At 54.3% G+C, this 24,738-nt stretch overlaps 1 protein-coding gene and 1 long non-coding RNA gene across 2 annotated transcripts; one reads left to right on the top strand and one right to left on the bottom strand.

Annotated features, from left to right (window-relative positions):
• Positions 1-3,819: 3,819 nt before the first annotated feature.
• Positions 3,820-18,445, bottom strand: SAPCD2 (suppressor APC domain containing 2). The gene is made up of 6 exons (XM_026106260.2): positions 17,936-18,445; positions 11,600-11,733; positions 7,845-7,991; positions 6,878-6,979; positions 6,162-6,284; positions 3,820-5,725 (listed from the first exon to the last, which is right to left on the bottom strand). Exons 1-6 carry the CDS (start codon positions 18,402-18,404, stop codon positions 5,597-5,599), a joined length of 1,104 nt encoding a protein of 367 aa, XP_025962045.2. The 5' UTR covers positions 18,405-18,445; the 3' UTR covers positions 3,820-5,596.
• Positions 18,446-18,566: 121 nt separating this feature from the next.
• Positions 18,567-24,011, top strand: LOC135330360 (uncharacterized). Its single transcript, XR_010392335.1, has 3 exons — positions 18,567-20,148; positions 20,247-20,440; positions 23,785-24,011. It is a non-coding gene; the product is annotated as an uncharacterized LOC135330360 (long non-coding RNA).
• The last annotated feature ends 727 nt before the right edge of the window (positions 24,012-24,738 follow it).

The raw sequence follows: 24,738 nt of genomic DNA, 5'->3' as shown, positions 1-24,738 counted from the left end.
GCACTGCTCAGTGCACCAAAGGGAGCCCCTCTCTTAGGAAGGGCGATCAGAGCTGTCACGATGGCGCAACAGAAGGAGGGGTGCACCTCCACCACACCACCATCCATGGTCACCAGCAAGCACAGCTGGTGCGGAGGATTCATCCCGTTGCTCTGTGTCAGGCTCGCTGTGCTTGTAGGGGAAGCCTTGGCCCAGACACCCAGGGGTCTGGGTGCTACTCCTGCAGGGCAGCATCCAAACTGCTGCAGCAGGGAGGTCTTGCAAGGAGACCCTTTGGGCCCAGAGGGACCCATGGGCCACATACTGTCAACCCAGGGCCCTGCTCTGTTGGGCATGTTTCCTGAGGAGCCCTATCCCTGCTCCGCCTGCACCTTCCAAAGGACCAGTCAGGCCTGGTCTGATTCTTGACAGCTGCTCCTCACAAAGGGAGAAAAATGATGTGGACATCTGCCAGATGCAGCTGCATCTTTATGTAATGGGGAAAATAAAGTCACGGTCCCCACGGCATGCAGCTGCAGAGCAAATCAGGAATTTCGGAAACCCCACCCTCTCCTCCTCCCATCACTCCAGGTTTCTCTGGGAAGGGAGCATCTGGCTTCAATAAACTGTACCCTGGAAAAGGCTCTGTTGCAAGGCAGTGGTGAGCACATGGGTCAGGCTGGGGTTCGCAGCCCCAGCAGGATCCATCAGACCCTCTAGGGAGCTGGAAGGGCTTGGAGCTGAGTCCAAGACAGTTGTCGCTAGTGCTTGATGCCCCAGCAATGAGCACCATGGGAGCACCTGGCACTGCTGCGGCAGGGCCCATGGGCTGCCTGATGTGGGAATGAGCTAGGATGGGGCAGCAAAGGCGCTGGCTCGCCCACAGAGCAGGAGCGAGCCTTCCTCCATCGCTATATCCCTGATGCCTCTGATTTACAGCAGCAGAAGTGAGGGAGAACCAGTCCCTCACAGCCTTAGAGCCTCCAGAACTTTGTTCTGCTGAGCCTCAAGCAGCAGGAAAATATGAAACCATCCCATGCAGACAATCAGCAATCAGGTAAGAGGAGCAATGAGCACACATGGCACAGCACTGTTAATGCAGCTGAGGGGAGGCAGTTTTACATCTGCTGAAAGCAGGAAAGCCCTGGCCAGCTGGAGCCTGAGAGTCAAGCAGGGCTGGAGCGTGCAGTGGTAACAAGGCACAGAGATGATGGAGAAAACACCTTACAATGAGAGACCGAGGAGATGAGTGAGAAGTGACCGCATGCCAGTTCACAGGTCTGTCCAGCTGGAGAAACACCAGCCGCCAAGAAGCTCTTTAGCTACTCAAGAGAGAGGAGCAAGTGTGCAGACAGCGGCAGCCAGGCACTCGTTGCACAGCCTGGCACCCGTTCCTGGGGACATGGGTCAGTGCGGGGGACCAACTCTCTGCCCTGGGAACTGGGGGCTTCTCCTGATCGCCCGATTCGCTTTAGCCGGGGCATGGACTAGAGCAGGAGAGCAGGCGCAAAGCGTGGGCAGTGCAACAGCGTGCTCCGAGCGCGGGAGCCGCTGTGCTGCTGTGAACTGCCCAGGGCGGCAAGGGAGGTCGTTGGGCAAAGAACAGCTGTTTGTCAGGGGAAAAAAAGCACAAAATGTGCAGGCTGGGGGCCTGCAACGAGGCTGTTCCTGCTGGCCTTTGAAATAACTGCTCTGCTGGGAGGGTGGCCCTCCTCCAAGGGGGGTTAGCTGGGCACCCAGCCCAGTCTTCGAGAGCGTGAGAAGGGCATGGAAGCGGGCAGAAGAAGAAACTACAAATAGACCTGAGTGACTGGATCCTTCCCAAACCACATCACTGAGAGAGAAAGAGGATGAGATCCCAGACCCCTGAGGAAGCTCAGGGGCCAGCCACATTTCCCCTTAACCCCGGTTGCAGCCCGGGTAAAGGCCAAGAGGACCCTTCTGCAGATACCCTTCTCCCAACAACAGCATCTCATCACCAGGCTCCAGCGTAGAGATGAGGCGGTTTCACCCCGGGGCAGGCAACACTGTGCAGCCAGCTCTCTGCGGCCTGTGACAAACACGCTGCGACTTGAGTGCTGACTACCTGTCGCACCTTGATCTTCACAACCTCAAGCATAAAGGGGCTGAATTTAGGTGGTTCAGCAGCTCCAGAGCTGGGACCTGCTCTGGATGATTCACAGTCTGTACTGAAGAACCTGCAGTGATTTTCAGATGCGATCAGAGCCCCTGGACATGCTTCCACTAGATCTGCGCAAACACAGTGGGGCTGTAAAGGGAGCATAACCCAAACAGAAGGGAAGATATCCACTTCGCCCCGTGAATTGCTTACAGACCTAAGGATAAAACCCAGGTCTCGTGGCTCCTAGCCCAGCAATTGTACTGCTAAACTACAAAGAAACCACTGAATACAGTTAATGGAAGAGAAAAGGACATGGACCCTGGCATGCAGGAGAGGATTAGGCATGGACCAGACTCATCAGGGAGCCAGGAGCAACATGGCCAGAGCGTGCTGCTGCATGGTCAGAGATGGCAAAGCCTTGACCTGAAGCTCCCAGCTCTGCTTCCCTGCAGGGCAACCCTGATCGCTGGCAGGGAGAGCAAGCTCACTGCCAGGAGCATTTAGGCAGCAGTAGCCTCACAGGGAAGCGGGCTGGAGGCCAGTGAGGCCCTGGGCTGTGGACAGGCTGTTCCCCTCCACCAGAAGCAGGCCCAGCACAAGGGCAGTGGCAGAGCTGCTCATGGCTCCCTGTACAGAGGGGCATTGAGCAGGGACAATGAACCTCTCTTTCCTTTAAGAGATCTCACAGACCTCACATCAAAGGAGAGGCGTGAAACAGAGTAACTGCGGGCAATTATCACCCCCCTCCTCGCCCTGTCTGGGATTTGTCGCTGCCACTTGAAAGCAACCACTGCAAAGATCCCTATCCCAAGCCCTGGAGGCTTGGCACAGGCGCCCTGGACAGCCCTGCTCCTTCTGTACTGAGAAAAGGAGGGCAGTAGCAATGGGAGGAAGTTCCTGCAGCCACAGAGGTCCTCTGGAGCACGCTGGTATTTGTTCCCCCCCCCCCCCCAGCAGCGCCCAGCAGCAGGCAGAGCACTCTGCGTTGGTGCTGAGCACCAAAGCAGCAGCCCCCAGGGCCTGGGGAGCAGGTCAGTCTCTATAATGTGCAGGGGGATCCCAGCTCACTGCCAGAGCCCAGACCAGCCAGAAGCTCTCATGCACCTAAGGGACAAAAATAGTCACCTCCTGCCTCACTTTGCCCAGCGTGGGTGCTGCCACCCAAGGTGCAGGGCAGGAGCACCTGTGCCATGGTGGACCCTGCCAGAGTCCCCTCAGGATCCCAGTGTAAGTAGAGCTGCTACCTGGCACCAGCACCGCAGCTGCAAGCTACCCCCAGCCATGAGCACCACCTCCAGTGTGGTTTGCTTGAAAAGAAATAATGCTAATAACATCAAAATTTGTGAAATATCCCAGCACCACCTGAGCAGCATGAACCCCCAGCACATTTTCTGGAAGAGCAGCCAAATGCAGCTACTAGCTGCAGGATGAGGCGGGTACAAACACTGGAAAGAGGGTGCAGGGGGCTTCACAATCCCATCCGCCAGCAGCAAGAACAGACAGGGAGATCCCCGGCTCCAGGCTGGGAGCACAGGTCCCAGAGGAGTCCTGAGAGGAAGGGAAAGGACATGGGAATGTGACCTACAACAGGGGCCCACTGGGCTCCTCATGCTGAGAGTGTACAGCCTCAGCTCTCTTCCCCCATCCCTCAGGACAGGACTCTCAGGAACTTCAAGGCTCGCAGGAGAGTAGAAGATAGGCAGAGACGGACAGAGAAATTAAATAGTTCATCCCACTTTATTATCCTTAAAGAAAGGTTAGGAGGAGGGTCACTTTTATTAAGCCTCAGGCAAAACAGGCACTGGACTCCCATCATGGAAGAGATGGGAGGAACTGATGCCCAGGGGATAAATAACATCCTATTCCTGCAGCCATGGGACACAACCTATCCTGGCCTGGCTCTTCCTCCCTCTCCCTGGCACTTTGCTGATGCCCATTCTGGCAGGGGCAGCAGACACCAGGGAAGAGCAGGGACTGCATGTTTTGCAGTCAGCTGCAGGTCAAGATCAACTCTGAGAGAGGAGCTGGATGGGACAGAGAGTGCTGTACGGGTAACAGCATCTTCCCAGATGTGGGAAAGGAGCTGATCTGCACAGCGCTCAGCCTGTCAGAGTTGAATCTGTTGGAGCAGGGCAGGCCCAGCACCCTCTGCTCAGCTCAGTGCATTGTGCCACGGCATTGTGCTAGGAGAGTCAGAGCATGAAACAACCCTGGAGAGAAATACCCAGGATGCAAAGGGCCAGGTCTGTGCTACATGGGGATTCACAAGGACCTCCTATGCAAATACCATAAATACAAACTACCAAGACACAGTGGAAGACACCATTCAGTCCCAGCCCCAGCCACTGAGCCGGGTGGGAAGGAAGAAATATCTTGAGATGCACCAGTCCAACAGCAACATGTTTAGACTACCACCATCATCCCAAGAGACCCAGAGAGGGGTGCAGCTCACACTTAGGATGTCACCCAGGGGAGCCTGGGTACAACACCAGGATAGGCAAAGCTGCCATTTCTCCACTTGGAGATGTGCAAAGGAAAGAGCCCATCAGCCTCCTCTCCATCACCCACGTTCAGTTAGATAAGAACTACTTCCAAAGCCCCTCTGTGAAATCAGCTTTCTGTCAGCAGTCCTCATGCTGTAGGACATAACCTCTCCTTTTACAGTAATCACAAAAAATATAATCCTAGCAGTCACAAGGAAACATTTGCCAGGTCAAACAAAACTGATTCAGTGTCTGCCTGAATCTGCAAACGGCCTGAAACAGTAGTTCAGAGGTACATGGGATCTCATTTGGGTCTATGGCTCATTAACTACAGAAGCCTGCAGATGTGTAAACAACAACTATGTCAACACTACTCCAAACCAGAGAGAGAGATTATCCTAGGAGGAGCACCAGCTCAGGTATTGCTCTAAGTCCAGCTTGGCTGCAGTGGCAGGCAGAACTTGGGCAGCAGGGAAGGGCTACACTTGCCCCATTACCGATCTTCAATCTTGTCCTCTGACAGAGTCATAAGCAAGGGACAGGCTGTCCTTCAGTGGCCAGGCTTGCTTGGAGATGCCAACTGGAGTGTTAAAGATATCATCTTTTTCAGAGAGCAGCCATAATTCAGCCTAAATCAGGCCAAGGGTACAGGAGGCCCCCACCCCGACCTCACACAGACAGTGCAGGTAGCACTCAGCATGAGAGGACACAGGGTAGGGGGTACAGTCAGTGCAGTCAGTTTTAGAGGCAGAAAAGGAGCAGCTTGCAAGTGGTGCAGCTGACCAAGCCCAGCAGCACAGCAAAGAGGGGAGACACCCCAGGTCGGATCAGAGAAGTGCTTTCCTCTGGCTTCCTCATGCAGATGTACCATGGTCAGTTCTGGATCTCCACAGGCCTTGAGATACAACACCAGGAGCAATGGATGCAATGGGATTCAGGCAAGAGTCCCAGCCCATGAAACCCCAGGGGAGAGCTCAAGTGTGGGGCCACCAAGAGCTCTGGGAGATAGACACTAGATGAAAGTGGAGTCCAGCTGGCTTGTTTCATGGTTATTGAGGGCCCGAGCCTCAAAGAGCTGCTTGATCAGGGCGGATTTCTCCTGCTCCAGCTGGGTGATGCGTTCACTCTTGTCAGTCACTTCCTGCACAGGACAGAGAAGGAAAACGCCTGCTCAGAGCTCTCTTCTTCCTGGGGCATCCAGTGCATAGTGCAAGTTCTCGCTGCCAGGCCAAGCTGCCACTCCCCCACCCATGCACGCACACACACACGCGCACACACACACACTCTGAAAGCGCTGTTTGCAAGCCAGTGAGTGCATGGTTTTGCTGCAGGTGCTAGGATGTGAACCCCTGCCTAGTGAGCCTGGCCCTGGCAGAGCTGTCAGAGGGCACCTGCAATCATTCCCCACCAGCCCTGTTGAACGGACCTGGCGATCCAGGCTGCGCCTCCCAAGCTGCAGCATCTGCCCCCTCTTGTGGCTGAATTTGTCACAAAGTCTTTTTCCTACAGCAGGGATGCGCCATTCATGTCCACAGTGCCCTCACCCAACATCCGACCGGGCACAAGACCCCACTCACCTTGGTGAGAAGTCGGTTTTGCTCCTTCAGCATACTGATGGTTTGCTGGGACCCTGCTGAGGCTGGGGACACCACAGCGGTTGCAGGGCCCAGCCTGTTCAGAGCTGAGGAAGGGTTCGTGGGCTGAAAAGAGGATGAAGGGAAAAGATAAGGCATTAAGTCTTCCTGGTGGCCCTCCCCAACATGTCCAAAGCCAGAAGGGGTGAATTACAGCTGTTTCTACAGCAGGCTGGGAACTGATGGGCTGGGAATGGCAAGAAGTCCAGCACAGGATTAAGACCCTGCCAGTGCAACTAGCACGGGTCATTGCAGGTGTCCTCCAGCAAGGCTTTTCTAGACAGGAAGCATTCCTGCCAGCATGCCCTACACCTGCAGGAGCCCTTGTGGCCTGGCATCCAAGATGTCCAGCTCCAAGAGGACAGGCTCAGTACCTCAGCAGGATGTTTTCCTTATTCACATAACAATGCCTACGCCTTTTAGGGACTTACTTTAGCCCCACAAATGTCTTGAGCATCCTCTAGCCCAGTGTGGGAGCAACTGCACTATTGTCTTGGCTGTCTGCCATCCTTTGTCTTGACAACAGAGCCAAGCCCTCTCCCCAGAGCCAGGGGAAGCTCTGACAGCTCCAGCATCAGCCCTCCAGCAGTGTAAGGGAGGACAGGGAGGGCCCCCAAGCTCACACAGACAACAGCAAGCTGCCAATCTACTGCTCTCACCTTGCCTGCAGCAGAAAGGAGGTCACTGATGCAGCGGTTCACCTCCTGCAGCTTAGGAAGCAGTCGCCCCAGGTGGTTCTGGCTGCCATCAGGGAGGAAGTCCTGGAGATGTGGAAGAAGAAGCTGGGAGGTATTATGGGGCCAGCTCTCAGGGAATTAGGCTGCCCTGCAGAGAGGACTCAATGGCTTACTGGCCTCCAGTCCCCTCTGCGCACGTCCCTCAGAGCTTGGGCATCAATCTGCTGCTGACACCCCAGCTAGCCTGGTACACTCAGCAGCATCAAGCTGATGCGGACAACGGGATGTGCCCTTTATTCAGAGTGAGATGGGGACAGGGGAGATCTCTGGCTCAGATCTGGAGTTATGACACAATCAACACGAAAGTCTCCTGTTCAGGGGAGAATCCTGACCCTGCCTGTGGCCTAATGGGAGATGAATAGGGAATAGCAGAGCCCAGTCAGCCGTGGCAAGGGCACATACGTATCCACGTGTGTGGGAATTTGGAGAGTTCCCATGCCTACCCTGGGAAGCCTGCGAGAAGGTCCAAGGGGAGAGTCCCAAGGCTGGGAACTGAGCAGGAAGAACATGCCATCCTGTGGGGAAGGGACACCCACTCTCCACACTGGGCAATTTTGTCTGGGAAATCTGCCATAGCGGGGCCCCACTGATGCCTCTTACAGGAGAGACACTAATCTGCTGTGGCCCTCCCTTGCCTGCCAAGGGATGGCTGGTCCTAGCTCCCCAGCAAACCTCACCTGTGTGCATACCTGTCTGCCCCTTTAGGGTTCCTGGGTGAGGGATTTGGACACACTCGGCACTGGATGGACTCTATCCCCAGGAGTCAGGGTGGGCAGAGTCAGACCAACGCTGAGCACACTAAGAAGTCCTAGCTGAGTTCTCCCAACCCACAAGACAGCCCAGACCCTCCCAAGCAGACTGGCACCCGCAGAACAAGCTCCAGACTCACAGTGCTGGTTTTGTTTTTTCCCAGGAGTCTCTGGCGTTCCTGCATAAACTGGATGTGCTGGTGATACCACTCCCGGGCACGTTCTACCATCTCCAGACCCTGGAGCAGGAAATCCTTCTCCTGTTCCAGCTCCTTCATATGCTTCAGCTGCAAGACAGTACACAGACACATCATGCCCCCTCCTCATCCAGGTCCAAGGCATGCAGACTGAGCCTCCCGCCCTGGAACTAAAGTGGCCAGTCTTTCAAGTTCAAGCACCAGAGTAATCTGGAGGGGGACACGTGTGTGTATCTGTGGTATGCCTGGAGGGCTACTATAAGAACTGGAGATGTAACCCCCAAACCGATTCTCTGGGATAAGCACAGCATAACCCTGCGTTTTGAGGCAGGCTGTGGCCCAGCCAGCAAGACTGCTGCAGCATGGGCTGTTCGGCCCCTCCATCCATGGGGCGGCACTGGCAGCAGAGGCAGGACTGCAGCAGCTTCCCGCTGTCTGTACCCCAGCTGACATGGCGTCTCCCTGCTCTGTTGTCACCTCCTTCTCTTGAGGCCCCTAGACATCGCACTGCTAACAGGAAATCATAGAGACAGCTGGAGAAAAGGAGAAAATATCCCTGGGGAACAAAGAGTCACCACAGTACAGTGAGTTTTTGATCAACCCTCACCCAGTGAGCCCAAGGCTCACAGTCTTCTTCCCCTCAGCTGCATCAGTCCCTTCCCCTGGCTTATGCCCTTCCTGGGCCACCCCTGCAGCTACTCTGAGAGTAGCTAGGAGAGAGGCTAGGCCTCCGCACCGAGAGCGAGCTGTGTGCCCAGCACCCCCTGAAGCAAAGGGCTTGCTGGAGCATGAGGCCGCAATGTGGCCTTACCTCCGCAGCCCACGGCACAGTCTGGGCACCGGGAGAGCCGGAGCCTCCACCAGGGAGAGAAGACAGCTCTCCAGACACCATCAGCATTTTGATCACACAAGCAGGCAAGTTCAGAAGCTGCTGGGCACTGAGCAACTTCTCCTGCTGGTTTGCAGAGTGTCTGGAGGGGAAAGATTCAGCTCAGAAGTGACCTGCACGGATCTCCCCCCACCTCCCTGGAGGGGGACAAGCAGGACTGTTCTACCACCTTCTCCAGGCTGCCAGCACTTCTCCGTCCCTACTTCCACCCCAGCACCTCCCAGCTGTCACATGCCAGCCACTCCTTACCCCAGAGCTGCTCTTACCCCCCACTGCTTCTGGAAATGCTGCTTGTAATACAACAGCCACCCACACGCATGCTTGGATGGACAGGCAGACAAAAGGGCACATACCCACAGGAAGAACCGCAGAGCCTTGGTGCTACGCAGGCTACTGTTGAGGGGCATGAAGAAGGTGCTGTAGGTGGCAAGGACCCCCATCCAGCTCTGGCTGCAGCCTGTGACTGCCTGTCCTGCCTCCGTCCCTCCAGGCTTGCCAGTTAGCACCGTGACCGGAGGGAGAGGCAGCATCACGCAGAGCGGTGGGACATCACCAGCTCTGCAGGGGGAGGGGACAAACTCACCAAGGGCTGAGGAGGGGATACAGGTGGTGGCAAAGGCGGTTTCTGGGGTGGTAGGAGGAAGACAGAGAGGTGGAATGGGCACAGTGGGTGTTGGTTGGGGCTGCCTGCGGTGGAAGGGGAGGGGACAGTGCCATATCCCAAGCTGCCTATGAACGAAAGAGCTCAGCCTCTCACAGAAGGTCTCATCCCAGCTGCCCTGAGGCCATGCGGAAATTGGGCCGATCAATGGACTCAATCGAGCCAGGCAGGCACCAGCTGTCATGGTGCAAAGGGTCCTGGGGACGCAGCACAGCACTCTGCTAATCAGAGGATGAACAGGTCCTAGTGCACCCACATAGGATGCAGGATGGACATCAGTGACTGCCAGCTCCCCTTGCGTTTTAGGTAAATTAGCCCAATAACATCTGCATGCCTTGCCTTTGCAGGGCCTATCACCCTTCCAGCATCATGGGAAAGGCAGAGTAAGAGGTTGCAGCACTACCCTGCACAAAGGTTCAGTCCTTCCTGCATTCAAACCTGTTCCAACTGTCTCTGGATGCTCAGAAGTGGAACTGATATCCAAACACTTCTTTAGAGCTACCTTGGTGCTGGAGGAGGCTTCCTACCTGCAGGACAGGGACAGACACCGCTTCTCGAGGAGGAGAAACACACTGAAGACAGTGAGGCACTGGGATATAATTGGAGGAAGGGGAGGGACAGAGAAGCAGAACTCCTGCCTCCCAACTCTCCCACTATACCCACACAACTTTGGGAAACTGAGGCAAAGGCAACAGTTGCCCAAAGCTACAGCACTTGTTGCAGTGCTGGGAAGAGAATCCAGACCTCTGCGAGGCAGACCCTGGCCACCAGCCTTTCCTCAGCAGTACCAGCTAGGACTTTGAACTCATGACCGTGATGCCACCTGTGCTGGGCTCCAGGCTGGAGCTGCATGCACGCAGAAGAGCCTTGCCGAGAAAGGATGGAACCTTCCTCTCTCCAAAGGAGTGACACCCAGCCACCAAAGCTTTGAGGGCCAGAGGGACCTCATTTCCCCTCCTCAGACACACACCAGTACCTCTCCACAGAGACCTCCTGGGCCTGAGGGAGGACCCCAGCTCCTTGGAGTGCTACAGGCCCAGCAAACGTGTTCCCATGCGTGCATAAACAACCTCCTCCCCAGGCCGGGGAGGGCGGGCCAGGCCAGAAAAGAGAGCACGTTACGTCGCTCAAGGCCAACGCAAAGTCGTAATCAATGCTGCACAGAGACCACCCATGTGGCCTGTCAGCTCCGCTCAGATCAGGAAGCAGGGTGACACCAGGGTGTAAGAAGTGGAAGTGCTGATGGGACAGTTACAGCCTCTCAAATGGCTCAGACACCACAAGACAAAGCCAGGAAGGCCAGAGATTGCCGGGACTCCATCGCCTACCCTGCAGGCAGGGTCCTGGCTCACTTCCGAGGAAAATTTAGCTCGAGTTTGTGGGCAGCATGCCCAGGCAACCTCTCCTTCCCACGTGGGAGCAGTGCAGATCTCTTGTTCTGGGTAAGCTCATCCAAGCATCTCCACTCAGGGACTGTGAGAAGGAAGTACATCCCTGGATCCCAGACTCCCCAGTTAAATTAAACGCAGAGAAATCAGAATTACTGGAAAAAAATCTCTCAGGAGTCACGAGGCTCCTTCTCCATGTGCTATGGTCCATGCTTTGATGGAAGTAACAGATTGTATGGTTAGCCCTGACTATTCAGAGCCCCCATAGTGCCATGCCACATGCCTTGGCACAGCCACTCACCAGCACTGAGCATACATGACCTCTGTTGGAGTGCTTGAAAGGCCTGGAGATTCATCTGCAGAGATCACTGCAGGATTGGGGACACCTTCTATACAGTGAGGGTAAATGTTTGCCTTTCCCTGACCAAGTTTGTTTGCCAATGGAGAAGGCACCTGTGCAGTGAAACACCAACTTTTCACAGGCTGATCCCACTCTGCATCAGAGGGAACACATAATGCCTCCCAATCCTGCACACTGCAGGACAGAAGGCACTTTGGAAGCAACTGCAGGACTCAAAAAGGAATACCAGGATCTCCACGACACCCAAAGACCCTAATGCTCACACTGCTAGGGTGGCAGGACAGAGCCATGGCCCAAATAGAGCTAGTATCAGCAAAGAGGGACCTCTGCAATCCACCTTCCCTCAGTGCCCCCCTACAGGACTGGCACTGGCCACCCACGACAGGGCTGTCCTCTTACCATGCTGAAGTCCACGCCATTGGTGATCGTGTGTCTCCGGTGTTCTGCACGTCCCCTCTGATGCCTCCGAGCATCTCCAGCCCCTGCATGGCCGCCATCTCCCTGGGATTGCCCAGCAGGCTTAGCATCCGCGCCTGTAACAGAGGAAAGCATGACGGCACCAGCCACGTGCAACGAAAGCCTCCTAACGGCCATCACAGTGGGGCTTTCATTAGCCACTCTGCACATCTGAAGAAAGGAGGCTTCAGCTCCTCTCCAGCTGACAGCTGTGCCTGGCAAATTCAGAAAGAAACCCTGAAACCCGCTCTCAGCTTGGCAACCCTTCATTAGCTCAAAGGTAGCACCATCCAAAGACCATGGTGCCCTTTCTGGAATCAATTTCCAGGCATGCTGAGGTGGTGGGCATGTGAAAGGATTTGCGGAGTAGATTACAGAGTGAATTTGGCAGGGAGCAGCTGAACAAAGCACCAAGTTCTTTCAGGAGCACCTGCTCAGATCCCTGTATAGGCAGGATGGACTCCAGCAACAACCTACATGGTTTTGCCAGGCTAGCAACAGATCTTGGTCACCATCATCTGTAAAGAGCAAGCAGCTTCCAGTGCTGTTTCACTGTCAGCACAGACAACTAAACTATTCATGACACTGCCTACCCTCGTCCTGTCCTCATGGGATCTGTGGTTCCTGCTCAGGCAACACATGCTTTGCCAGACATTCATCTCCTCCTGAATGCAGGTCAAGGACCTGCTCCTTCTCCAGATATGTGGTGAGGGTCTCACAAGAAGCTTGCTCTGGAGGGGGAAGCCACTTACCGCAGCTCTGAAGATGGCCATGGAGATCAGTCCAACTCGTTTTGGAGTAGACATACTTTCCTTCCCCACCTAGAGATATGCTTGGTGCCAAAGAGGGTGACCAACTCCAAGAGCCCTGTGCTTGCGGTCTAAATCATAAGTAAATCAGGCTATAGGGTTTCCAAAAATTTATTAAAATCCCAACAGCCTATTCTGCAGTAGGTACAAACAGGTGGTGCTGATCAAGATCCATCCATAACCTATTTTTACAGATTAACTTTACACTGGCAAGTTTTAGGCTGATTCAGATGCCTCTTGTCCATGCTGTCTCACAGTACACCAAAGCAGCTATTGCCTGAGCACCTGCGGCTGCCAAAAATTCAGCACGGATCCTATACTGCGTGTGCTGGCTAATTCACCAGAAACACAGCCCTGCAGCCATATCCAAGTCAGATCAGGTCTGTACTTCTGGGTGATCTGGCAGAGCAGCTGCCCTGCTGCCAAGCAGCACAGCCCCACAGCACCTGGAGGTGCAGCCAGCACTCTCTCCAGACGTACCCAGGCAGCAAGTACGCTGCACCTCCCTTCTTGCTCCAGTGCCCTGCTGAGTCCCCAGCAGGCCCTGCCTTGTGTTTGCCCCATCTCGCTTAGGTTGCTCACCTCGGTCTTTGTAGACAGCTCTTCTCGAGAGTTTCTCTCCTGGCCTGACTTCCCAACAAGAGCCACAGGATAACAGCAGGGATGCAGGCAAGCAAAGACAGGCAGCGAAGCAACTGAGGAAAAAATCTCCTCCTACGAACAGCTCCCCGCTTATCTCCCAGGCACTCTCACCCATCGCCACATCCTTCTCCCACGCACTAGGCACTAGCTAGCTCTCAAGAGCCAGAGTTGTCTCCCACAAGTTTAGCATGTTCTCTGGTGCAGATGGACTCAAAGGACTGGAAGCGTCAGGGCAGGATGTGAAGAGCTGGCTGCAATTCTGCCCAGCCTGGAATACCACCTCTTGCTGCTGCACAAGTCTCCTGAGCAGAACACGCCAGGCATGAAGGAAGAGGGATATGGGGCAGGTAGGAAAGGAGCTGAGGCTGCAAGCATCACCCTTGATGTTGAGGATGAGCCTAGCTGAAAGGCCACAAGGTCAGGAAGAATTGCACCGCACTGAGACTCTCTCTGCTGCCAAATTTGTACCGGTCCCGTAATGGGAGCTGGAATCAGGGTCACTGGGAGCAGCAGGCAATGCCCCAGCACTGGTGCAACTACACAACAAGCACCTCACTCAGCTCGTCCCTTTGCGTCACTGAGAAAAGGGATAATTGTAGCATGGGAGAAGTCCTCCTGGCAGTTCATCACGGCATCCCATTTCTCTTACCTGCAAGTGCTCTAGTGTAGACAGGCCCCTGGCGCCTCAGTTAACAAAAAGCCTTTGATGTCATTCATCTGTCTGTTTTACCCACTGCCTTTGCTTTCAAACACTCATATCTGCCTGGGAAAGCTTTACCGGGGAGTCGTTCTGGCAGAAAGCTTTGTGTGAACAGAGCCAGAGTGACGCTCTGCCGGCAGGGGAATAGCTAACCCGGCAAGACCGGTGCAACTGCACACATTCTCTAAACACACCTAGAGCACATCCTGCTCAGGAAGCAGAAGAACAGTCCCAAAAATGGAGGTAACTCCATTTGGTAACTCCAACTGATAAGCAGGATCCCAAAGCAAAGCCACAAGTACCCCTGGGAAGAGCTGTAGAATGGGAAAAAAACACGTTAAAAAGGCTTATGCTGCTGTTACCTGGAAGTGCCACCAAAAAGTTGTCACAACAAAAGCACAAACCCCAGATGCTGACCCAAGCCTCAGATTACAGAGTGTCCCCTGGTCAAACAACAGAGCTCTGTGCATTTGAGCTAAAAATGTAGTGGCTAAGGGATCAGCTCTTCCTAAGGAAAGAGCAGAACCAGCTCAGTGGAGATAGAAAAGATTCTGCCATGAAACACAGGCCTGATCCTTCCCAGAGGCTCTCTGCTCCCTACGGGACATAAACCCAGCCTTAGCAAGCAGAACAAGTGCCTAGGACTTCTGTGCCAAGGACCAGATACCTGATGGTTGTTTCATACAGCCACCTGTCCTCGGCAGTGGCTTAGGCAACAAAGATCACCCACAAAACTATTCCCTTTCTTTTTCCAGTGTCATCAGCTCTCTAGGCAGCCGCTAGAGCCAGGCCACCCCAGCAGTGAAAGCAAGTGCTGCGCTGTGGAGGAAGCGGTGCCCAGGGTACCGGCCTCTCCCCACCGTACCACAGACCCCCTGGGCAAGGCATTTATCGCTCTGTGCCTCAGTTTCCCTACCTCTCAGTAAGAATGAAAGCTCTCTCACAGGGGAAGCACAGGGGTAAAGATGCCTAACACAGAGGCACTTGGACACCATGGAGACAGGCCCCATAAGTACCAACAGCAGGGAGTTGCCCCCGTGACTTCTGTACAGGCAGTGACATCAGCCTCACCATCCTTGTGCCTGGAGGCACCGTTAGCACCCCAGACACTGCTGCTGGCACCCAAAGAAGGGCTCATGGCCTGCAGGTTGCTCTAACACTGCCTGTGTGACAATAACTTCTGAAAAGCTTGAAGCTGACTCCCCAAGAAGGGACTTCTTCAGAAGCACCTTCTGTCCTGAAAAAGTCACTATTTTAAATGCAGGTGAGTGGGAAAGCAGGGAGAATGCTTTGCTGCTGTGCTCCTGGGTCATTGCACGACCTGGGACTGCCAAGAAGATCACCTAGCCCCAACTTCTGCCATCTTGCCACAATTCTCATGCAAAGCACCTCTGACGCGAGCAAAGCCACACTGGGCCAGAAGGCAGAGCTAGGCCAGCATCCCACGAGCACCTCTGTCCCCCAAAAAACAGACCGAGAGAGTTTCCTCAAATTCTTAAAAGTTTACAAGCACCAATAAAACATCTCTGTGCTCTTGGGCTGAGTTCTTACAAAGGCTTCATCATGCAACTGGAGACTCAGAATAGCCTTGAGCCCAAATGATATAATCTGTTTGAGAATAGACTTACTGGACCCAGCTAACTCCCACAGACAGTTTTCATCACACAGCACCAGCTACAACTCTTCCCAGTGTAAAAATAGCCGAGTCTCGCCATGTTAATGTCTGCCTCTTTCACAACCAGCTGGAGTGAACATCCACCAGTTGGATTACAAGCCAGGAAAGCACTCTGCGGTGGAAGATATCACTGAACAGCTGGGCAGGAACTAGGACTAAAAGAGATAACTCTGACTGAGTTCTTCACTAAGCAGCTGAAGTCAACCTGAAATTCAGGCCTGTTGCTAGAATACAGGCCTGATCTCTAGAAAGCTGGCAGCAATGGCTTAGGCACTAAATTTCCCTGCAGACTCAGGTCATCCTTATAATCTCGGACCATAAGGATCCTCTGCAGCCAGAAAGTTACACTCTGCAGTAGTTGTCTGGTCAGTCCCCTCTGGTGGAAAGCTTTCTATTTAAAGACAATTTATCAAGCAGGATTTTTTTCAAGTTTTTCAGGATTTACATCCTTGATGACAGAACAACCAGCCTGCATCATAATATTCCCCTAAATGAGGTTTCAGTTATTAGTCTGGAGGCAAAATGGAAAGCAGAGGATCTTAACGATGTTTAAAATTTCTTCTCCACCCTACAGAAGCAGGAACAGGGGAGGAAGGGAAGGCAAACCAAGTCAGACAACAATACCTTACCAAGGCAAAGGAAGGCATCGCGCTCAGAGGTGTTGCAATAACAAACACCAAGATCTCACCCAGAGCTTTGCATCAGTAAATCTCAAAGCATTTCATAAGAAGCAGATAAAGAAAACATTACCTGCCTACAACAGATAAGTACAGAAGTTCTGTATTTCTTATAACTTCTCCCGCTTACCAGCAACAACTCAAGATGTCAGTGACATCTGGGTGGGGAAGGAAAGTGTTTCCCTTTGCCAAATTTAGGGTGCTGTTTGGCACAGTACCCAAGGGCTGGTATATGTGCAGGTGGGTGCTGAAAGTGGTGATCTCCCTCTCCCACCCTTGTCAGTCTCACATTCCCATCTGTTTTGTCAAACTGAATGATCATGTAGCTGCCAAGAAATAAATACATATGTGTATATTTACATATGAATGTACAAATACAATATATTTTTCACCCATTCATCTGGTGGAATCAGCTCACTCTATGACCCCCCCACTCATTTAATCTAACACAGGGGAAGGCGAGTGAATGCTGGGTGGGAGTGGGAACCGTACTTTCTGCATCAGCATGCAGATGCACCAGATGAGATGTAACGCCAGACTGCAGCCACAGGACAAAGTTACACAGGACAGCATGAGCCCGTCTAGCAGCTCTGCTACAGGAGCGGCAGAGGACACTGGCAGATCCAGTACAGGCATCCCCTTAGGTCCTGAGGGAGGGACACAGTCAGAAGTGATTTGCTGGGAAACTCTGTAGACGAAGCTACGTCAGAGACCTGTGGGGCACGCGCTGGCCCGGCTGCCCGAACGGCATTTGGAGACAGTGAAATGCACCTCCCTGCTGTTGCTTTCCCCTTTGAGTGCTTGTTGTAATAGTGCCAGTTATTCAAACACAAAAATTTGGGCAGATTTCCCTACTTTTTGTCAGGCATGTCTGCGAAACCACAAAACAAACCTTTCCGACAAAGTATATTCACAGCACAGAACCTACCTGAGTACAAGACCAGCTCACGCCTGCAACTACCACACCAGTAAAGCTGCTCAGTTTTCAGATCTTTTCCCCATTCCCAAGATCCAGTGACCCTCAGAGACGATCAGCTCCGTCATCCACCCCAGGAGGAAGGTCACCTACAGCCTCTGTGCCAGAGGACAACTACAGACATGTTAGTGTAAAGCCCTTAATTCTTCTTGTCACCACGATAAACAGACAAGCACCCACATGAGGAGGAACCTAAAGGGAAGAAGGAACCTGAGACAGACCAGGATTTGCAAACAATACGCTCTCTGTTCCGGTTTATCTACGGCTTCGATCAAAGCCCACAGAAGCTGAAAAGGATAATAAGAATAATAAAAAATCACTGACTTCCCAGAGTTTTGCATCAGCTGTGTGGGAGGAATTAACTGTAGCTTTAAATCCAAAAGGAGGAACAGGTCTGTGCTGCCTGACAACCAGCCCAAGCCAGGGTGCGGATGCCGCCTGCCCTGCCTGCTCCCCTCTCTAGCAGTGGCGCTGCCAATAATTTGCGACTCCGAAATCCCTGAGGAGAAGCCTGTCCAAAGCCGGCCAGGCTCTGCTCTCGGAAAGGGCGCGTTCGCCTGGTCCGAAACAGCCCCAGCCCAGATGCTCGTAGTTCAGCGGAGGGAAAAAACCGACTCAGTCTTCGGGACAGCCGGTACAAGCGGGCTGCCCGGAGGGGCCGTGCAGCAGCTGTACCCGGAGGCTCGCGAGGCGCGAGGGGACCAAGGCCCCGGGGGCTGCTGTGCGCGGGAGGCTGGGCCGCAGCCCCCGGGCGCTACGGGACGGGGAGGGTCCCGCGGGGCTCCCCCACCCGCGCTCACCTCGGCAGCGGGGCTGGCCCGGCTCCGGCTCCCGGCGTCCGCCGCTCTGCCCCCGCCGCTCCTCGGCGCCCTGCGGGCTCGGCAGCTTCTCCAGGCTCCGCGAGGCGCTCACGCCGCCGCCGCCGCCCTTCTCCGCCGGGGCGCCGCGCCCCGCGGGCCGCCCCTTGGCCGGCAGGCCGCCGTCGGCGCTCAGCAGCGCGGCGCGCAGCCCCAGCACGAAGCGCTCGAAGGTGAGGTAGCCGCTGGCCGGCGCCGCCTGCCGCAGCCCGTCCAGCACCCCGGGCGGCAGCTCCCGGGCCTCCGCGCCCTGCCAGCGCGACTCGATCTCCCGCAGGTGCACGTACCCCCGCCGCCGGTCGTCGAGGATGTCGAAGAGCGTGCGCAGGCTCTGCAGGAAGGCCTTGGGCAGCCCCTCGGTGCCGCCGGGCGGCTCGGCGGCGGCCGGCCGGGCGCCGCGCTCCGGGGCCATCGCCGCCGCCGCCGCCGCCGCCGCCGCCGCGGCCCCGAGCGTTACTCGCCGCCCCTCCGCGGGGGGCGGGCGCCAGCGCCCGGCGTCCCGCCTCCCCATTGGCTGGCGGCGGGCCGCCCCGCGGGCCGATTGGCTGCGGGGGCGGCCCGCCGGTTTGATTTTCCGCGCGGCACGCGGCGACCCCCGCAGAGCGCGGGCTGCTGCCGTTGCCGCGGGCCCGGGGCCTCCCGCTGTCCGGGACCTCCCGCCGTCCCGCACTGGAGGATTCGCCGCGAATCCGCCTACACGGGAGCGAGGAGGCGGCGTCCCGGGCCCTGTCGCTGCCCCTCACGCAGCGGGGGCCGCCATCCGCCTCGCCGTTCCCTCGGCGGGCGCGGCGCCGTCCCTGAGGGGGAGCCGCCGCCGCCGCCGCGTCCCCTGCGCCGCCGCCACCGAGCGGGGGGACGTGCGGGGCCAGCAGGATTCGTGGCTCCGCTCCCCGCCTCGCCGGAGGCGGCTCCGGGGGGATAGCTGCGGGAACCGCCTGCCCTGGGTAGAGACCAGCCAGCGCGGAGGCAGCCGGGGAAGGTGCCCGCTGTCGCCTCCCATCCTCGGCCCGCGGGTGATTTACTGTCCTTGAGCCGTCAGTAACCGCGGTGACCTTCGTCCGCAGGCCGTTTCCCAGCAGGCAGCGGCCCCATAAGAAGCAGCACCGGCTCCAGCACCAGTATTATTTTAACAGGCACAAATCCTCTTTTCTCGCAGCGCAGGCCTTCATCTGCCGTTTCCGCAGCTGTAAATCTGCTTATTTGGCAGCAGAACTAGGGCTCCGTTACCTGTGCCCAAGCTCGCGGGTTATTTTGGCTCCCTACAGTGACACGTAGTTTTGGACACCAGACAGGATGGTAGAATTGCTCGGAGCCAGACTTTGCCGCCTACCTCTTTGAACGGGGATGTGCAGCCTTATTAAGTTAGGTTAGTGCACCGTTTTTTTCTGGCATCTTCACTTTAAGCCCAGCCTCTTCCACCTTAGAGACATTGTGACTTTGTGGAAGTAAAGTGTGTCCTTTCAGGGAGAAATGCTCCAGAACAAATCTGGTTAGTGACTAGGAACAAAAAGCACAAAATGTGATGTTCCCTCTCACTGTCAGCTTTGCAAATACAGCGGAAAAGTCACAGCGTTTCAGCGTAGCTTCTTCACCCCGGCTGCATCCTCACGGGAGAAGGAGGTACAGCTCTTTTGCAAAGGGCGCAGAGAGGCAGAGAGCGTACGATGTGATTGACTTGCCCGGTGTCGCAGGGGAGCTGGTGCTCGCGGTGGGACCTGATGGCAGGCACCCCAGGTGCTGCAACGGGTGCAGCAACGCTAACCGCAGCAGCCGCTGGTTTAGGGGCTAAAAGCACAAAGGTACTGAAGCTCTGCAGAAAGGGGGAAACAAAATATCACCGGTGATGTGAACAGAACAGGGTTTGGATCCTCTTTCTTCTTATAAACTTATTATAAACTGGTATCATTAAGAGAAAAGGTTTCTCTAATTTAGCCTGAAGTTTGCTCTGTTAGATCTAAGAGTGTGTTAGTGTGGTGAATGAAGCTGCCCTTCTCTGCAAACTGTCGGATGGTGCTTTACACTAAAGAAGATTACAAAGCACTGGCATCATAATTTCCACGTCACAGGCACATCGACTGGCCGAGTGGCCCTGGGCAGCTATACAGAGGCACCTGCAGAGTCCCTATCCTGATGCGATGCTGATGCCACCAAGAAGAGTAAGGGAGTGCGCGTGCTGGGGAAGGGTGGTGGCAGGGCTAGTGCAGATTAGTGTGTGTGGACACTCGAGTAAGCTGCTGCTCTGTTTTGTTGACAGCGTGGACAGCACGGCACTGCCAGGAGCCAGCGGGACCCCACTGCCAGGGAGAACCTGGGCAGTACTCAGCCACTCCTGCCAAGTCCCTGGGACCAGAACTGGCCCAGCACCCAGAGAGACTGATGACCCACTGTCCTGGTCCTTGAGTTGTGAGGCTGCCTGTGCCATAGGCACCTTTGTGTGCCATCTGCCCTGTGAGTGATTTCCTTTACACAGTGCTAGTTCTGTGTTGCCCTGAAAGGGGCAGCTGTGCGTGTGTAGGACGTGATACTTGACCCTCATACCTTTCTGTCCACATGGTCCTTGCTGCCAGTTTCCCTGTCAAGGTCAGGCACCTGTGACTCCTTCCTCTGGTATCTTCAATGTTTTGCCCTATTCTTGGCTTCTCAGTCCCTCCTTGCCACTCCTCTTCTGAATGGAGTTTATCAGCTGTCATGTGTGGACACGTCACAGCAACATCTGGAGACCATCAGTGGTCCTTTCCTTATTAAATACCTGCTGTGGCTAGTCTCCATGCTATGGCCAGGCTGTTCACAGCCTTCTCTTCTTCAAACCATTTCTTCACATAAATTTCCTGGACCTGTCCTGCCTACTTTGAGATCACTACCTGGCTTGGCTCTGTTTGACTGAATGCATTCACACCTGCTTAGGACACAGGGAGAATTAACTGCTGCATCATTTCTCCCCTTCCTGCCCCAGAAGCAAAGCAGTGAATTTTATCTTCCACAGCTTTGGTATCAGCAGGGGGTGAGGAGGCTGCATGCCTCTATCGAGCTCAAAGTCTCAAATCTTGCAGCAAAGACAGGATGTTTCAGCATGAGCCAAACTGTGGCATGAGCATGTGGGCTGTTATGCTCAGCAAAGGCTAAATCTGCAGGAAGATGATCTTTCCCTAGATTTCTCTCACATCTCTGGGTTTGCTGGAACAGCCAGGAATAACAGGGGGAATTTAGGATGGCCTTAATGCCTCTTATCCACTTTCCCTGCCTGCAAGTCCAATCTCACCAGGAAAGCAATCTGGAGATGCCAAAACCAGTTACTGGGATTGACTGTGTAAGGTGATTTGGCTGAAATACTCTCGTTCCTCCATGTGAAAGCTTCTGCTCTGGTCATAGGAAACTGGGACATAACTGTCCATTGCAGTTCTGGTCTTATTACATTTTCCATATTAAAGTGCCCTCAGGAGACTGTCCCAAAACAGCCATATGTGGAGTTTTACCCCTTCAGGGAGAGGTAGAGTGCATGAGATGTTACCGTGAATTTTAAATTCAAAATCTGATGTAGGGAGATATTGAAATTTCTTGGAAAAGGCTTTTGGGGGTTGGTTTGTTTGTTTGTTTTTCTCACCAGTGTGTATTAGGTCAGCCAAGGTTCTTCTGATGGACAGAGACATCTTTATTTCTTTAATACAAACAACTTATTCAGCTCTCCCTCCCGCAAGCTACTGGAAACCACAGCTGCTGATCAAACCAGCCCCAGCACTCCCTCTCCGCTGGCCCTCAGGCACTGGCAGCAGAGGAGGCAGGGACAATTGTGTATCGCTCTGATGTGGTGGCACCCAAATTCACCACTACCCTTCTCTCAGGGGAGGGCACAAGGCATCTGATGTCACCTGGGAGACCAGTGACAGAGACCAGTATGACCCACTAACCAGCTTCCCTTGGGAGAAGAGGTCACACCAGACTCACCAAACCCCAGCAGTGCAGTGGGTTAACAGGGTGCTCTTTGGCGGAGACTGGGACATATTCTGATTTGACCTTGACCATGTAAAGATGATGCTGCATGACTTTGGCAGTAAATTAAGAACCATGCTGATTTCAGTGGCATGTAAGCGCTCACATACATGTGTGAAGCCGGATCCTGTAGAGGACACACAGCAAGTATTGCCATGAGATGGTCTCCCGATGAGCGTGTCCAAGTGCACACCATGAGCCTCCTCTGCAGCGTTCTCCCTGGGGAGAACAAGGTCTGGGGAGGAACCGGTAGCATGTAGCTGCTGTCTGGAACAGAGGCCAATGGGCATGGGATGGCCTTCCTCCGTGTGCTGCATTTCCCTGCCTGCTGAAACAGCGCCGCGTCCAGGCTGGGTTGGTCCTCAGCCAGGGTTGATTTCCAAATGATCCCCAGGAATTGTTCGTTGGCCTTGGTTAAAACCAGACCAGGAACTGTGCTAGCACCAGTCTAGATGTCAAGTTTTGGTGTTCCCTGTCACTGCCTAATTTAAGCAACCCCAAAGATGGAGGGTAGGAGGGAATCACTTGCAGTGGGCTACCAAAGTTTCAACCCAGAAATTTGTCCATCCCCAGGAAAATTCTGGGCAGGGGCTGGAAAGGGGAAGAGGTGTATGGTCTGCGGGGAAGCAGCAGGCTTTTTTGTGGGGGGAGGGCTGTCTTGTTTGCTCTTCCCAGCTCTGAGATGCCCTAATGTTTTCCATCTTGCTGCTTACTGGGCCTCTCAAGGACATGCTCTGTTTGCTTTGGAGGGGGCCAGGCACTTCCCACAAAGTTGCTTTTCTTCCGACTATTTTTTTCCCTCAGAGGCCCCGTGAGCAGGAAGTCTGGTGGCTGGCTGGCAGCTCAGGCTGTCACGAGGGCTGAGAGAAGGGCAGCGGGTGGGAAGCTAAAATAAGCGGGTGGGGGGGGGTTGTTTTTTTCATCTGAAACATGGTTGGATCAGCAGAATGAGGATTTATATTTCCAGTGCCTGCTACGGTAACTAGGCAGGGTTGGAGAACAAGGGTCCGAGCTTGCAGCTGAAACATCCCTGAGTGGTGTGTCCTGTTTAAGTCTGGGCATATGCACATCTTTCTAGTTCTAGCCCACCAATATCCCATGAAGCTGCTGTCCTCTTGCAGAAGAAAACGATGCTGCCTGTGGACAAAATAGGTACCACGAGCTCTTCTTTTTCCTCCTTTTGCTGTGTCCCTTAGCAGGAAAGGGCAGTCATTTGTGCCCATCCTCACCCTCCATGTCCCCCAACCATCCAGTTGACGGGATCTCAGCAGAACAAGTTTGAATTAGGAAATCATCAGGACTTAAATGAAATTATGATAGATGCCTCAAGGTCTCAGCTTAGAATCCATTTAGCAACTGCTCTGCCCTATTATAAACTCTGCCCTGCTGCTGATAATAAAGCCAGATAACACAGAGGCAACTAAGGGCATCATGCAGTAAAAATCATGCCAAAGAGAGAAACTACCTCTCATTTCATGTTATTCAGGAAGCTGTAAAATAGCATCTCTTTGGAGAAGGTATTGGTGATTATTTACCTATGCAAGCTCGAAGCAGGGCCCTAAAAATAAGCAGCTCTGTCACTTTTCGGACAGGATATCGCATCCCTGACTCCTCTGCTGGTATCACATGCAGCAGTGTTTGCCCTCTGTCTTCTTTAGGAGTTTTTTGATGATGAATTTCCTGTCCCATGTACGTGTTTTGCATTTTGCTTGGCCCGTAATTATCTACTTCCTGCTTTCTCAGGGTGTCCTGTCTGATATGTCTGATCCAACTTGTGATTCTCCCTTTTTCTTACTGCTTTACAGAGGAAAATTTCTACCGCGTGCATGCAATGGCTTGTGGAATCAACCTGGGGAACTCCCAGCAGCAGAGGAAACCTGTCCTGTATTTGCAGACAGTCCAGGCACGGGGAAGGACCTACAGACTACTCCTGTTCACACATCAGGCCGGCAGTGAAAGCAGCCACAGAGGAAAGAGACTTCATGTAAATGGGAGCACCAGAGAGCAGAGCTAAGAGTTTTTAAAACCCAAAGCCTCTGTGCAGACAGCAGTTCTGTTGAATGCTTTACTGAAGCGGTGAAGAAAAAAAGACTGTGAAAAAGCAGGTACGCACATTAACAGGGCTGCTTCTTAACTTGATCCTCTCATCCAGTTGGGATTCAGCTCCCTTGGCACTGCTCATACGCAGAGATGTGGCAGTGCCTGAGCATTTCTGTCTTTCTGCTAGTCTCATTCTGCCCAGCCTGGCTCTGACTGCAAGCAAGACGCCACCAGCAAGATGGGCTGGTGACTGGAACAGGGAGTTAGCGGCTGGACTGTCTCAGCAACACACCTGCAAGGGATTTCAGGTAGCCATCTGCTCCTGCCTGGAGTGGCTTTGCCAGGGACTTGTGAGCAGGGGTTTAGGGCATTGCACTGCCCCATTCTTGACAGCCTGAGAGCCCAGCACGGGCTGCCGAAGGGGCTGCCTTGCCGTGTGCCTCTGACACCGGACTGGCCTAGCCTTGGTCTTCGGGTTGCGTCCAGTCACTTCATTGCCGCTGGTGCTGAGTCTGTGATGGGGAATCGGCCATGGGAGCCAGAGGCGCTGGTTCCACAGCAGGCGCCGCAGTTGGGATGGGGCAGGACCTGTCTAGCTACACGGGCTGAAATAACCCTGAGAGCTTTTTGATACGTTTTCAAGTGCAGGTGCAAGAAGTAGTGAAATCCTTGTGAGGATTTTCTAAGTTGCACAGCGCAAACACCCCCGGTATCCCTAT

Source organism: Dromaius novaehollandiae, chromosome 20 (genome assembly GCF_036370855.1).
Source record: "Dromaius novaehollandiae isolate bDroNov1 chromosome 20, bDroNov1.hap1, whole genome shotgun sequence".
In the NCBI taxonomy this organism is placed as follows: Eukaryota; Metazoa; Chordata; class Aves; order Casuariiformes; family Dromaiidae; genus Dromaius; species Dromaius novaehollandiae.
Note: the sequence above shows the minus strand (reverse complement) of the source record. Positions and strands in the feature narration are given on the sequence as shown.

What these genes read in the sequence shown, in the direction of transcription:
- SAPCD2 (XM_026106260.2), bottom strand. Translation starts at nt 18,404, where the DNA reads ATGGCCCCGGAGCGCGGCGCCCGGCCGGCCGCCGCCGAGCCGCCCGGC. An exon ending in GGGCCAGCCCCGCTGCCGAG is followed by an intron (nt 11,734 to 17,935) that starts GTGAGCGCGGGT and finishes CCTCTGTTACAG; the next exon opens with GCGCGGATGCTAAGCCTGCT. An exon ending in TCCTTTCTGCTGCAGGCAAG is followed by an intron (nt 6,285 to 6,877) that starts GTGAGAGCAGTA and finishes TCCTCTTTTCAG; the next exon opens with CCCACGAACCCTTCCTCAGC.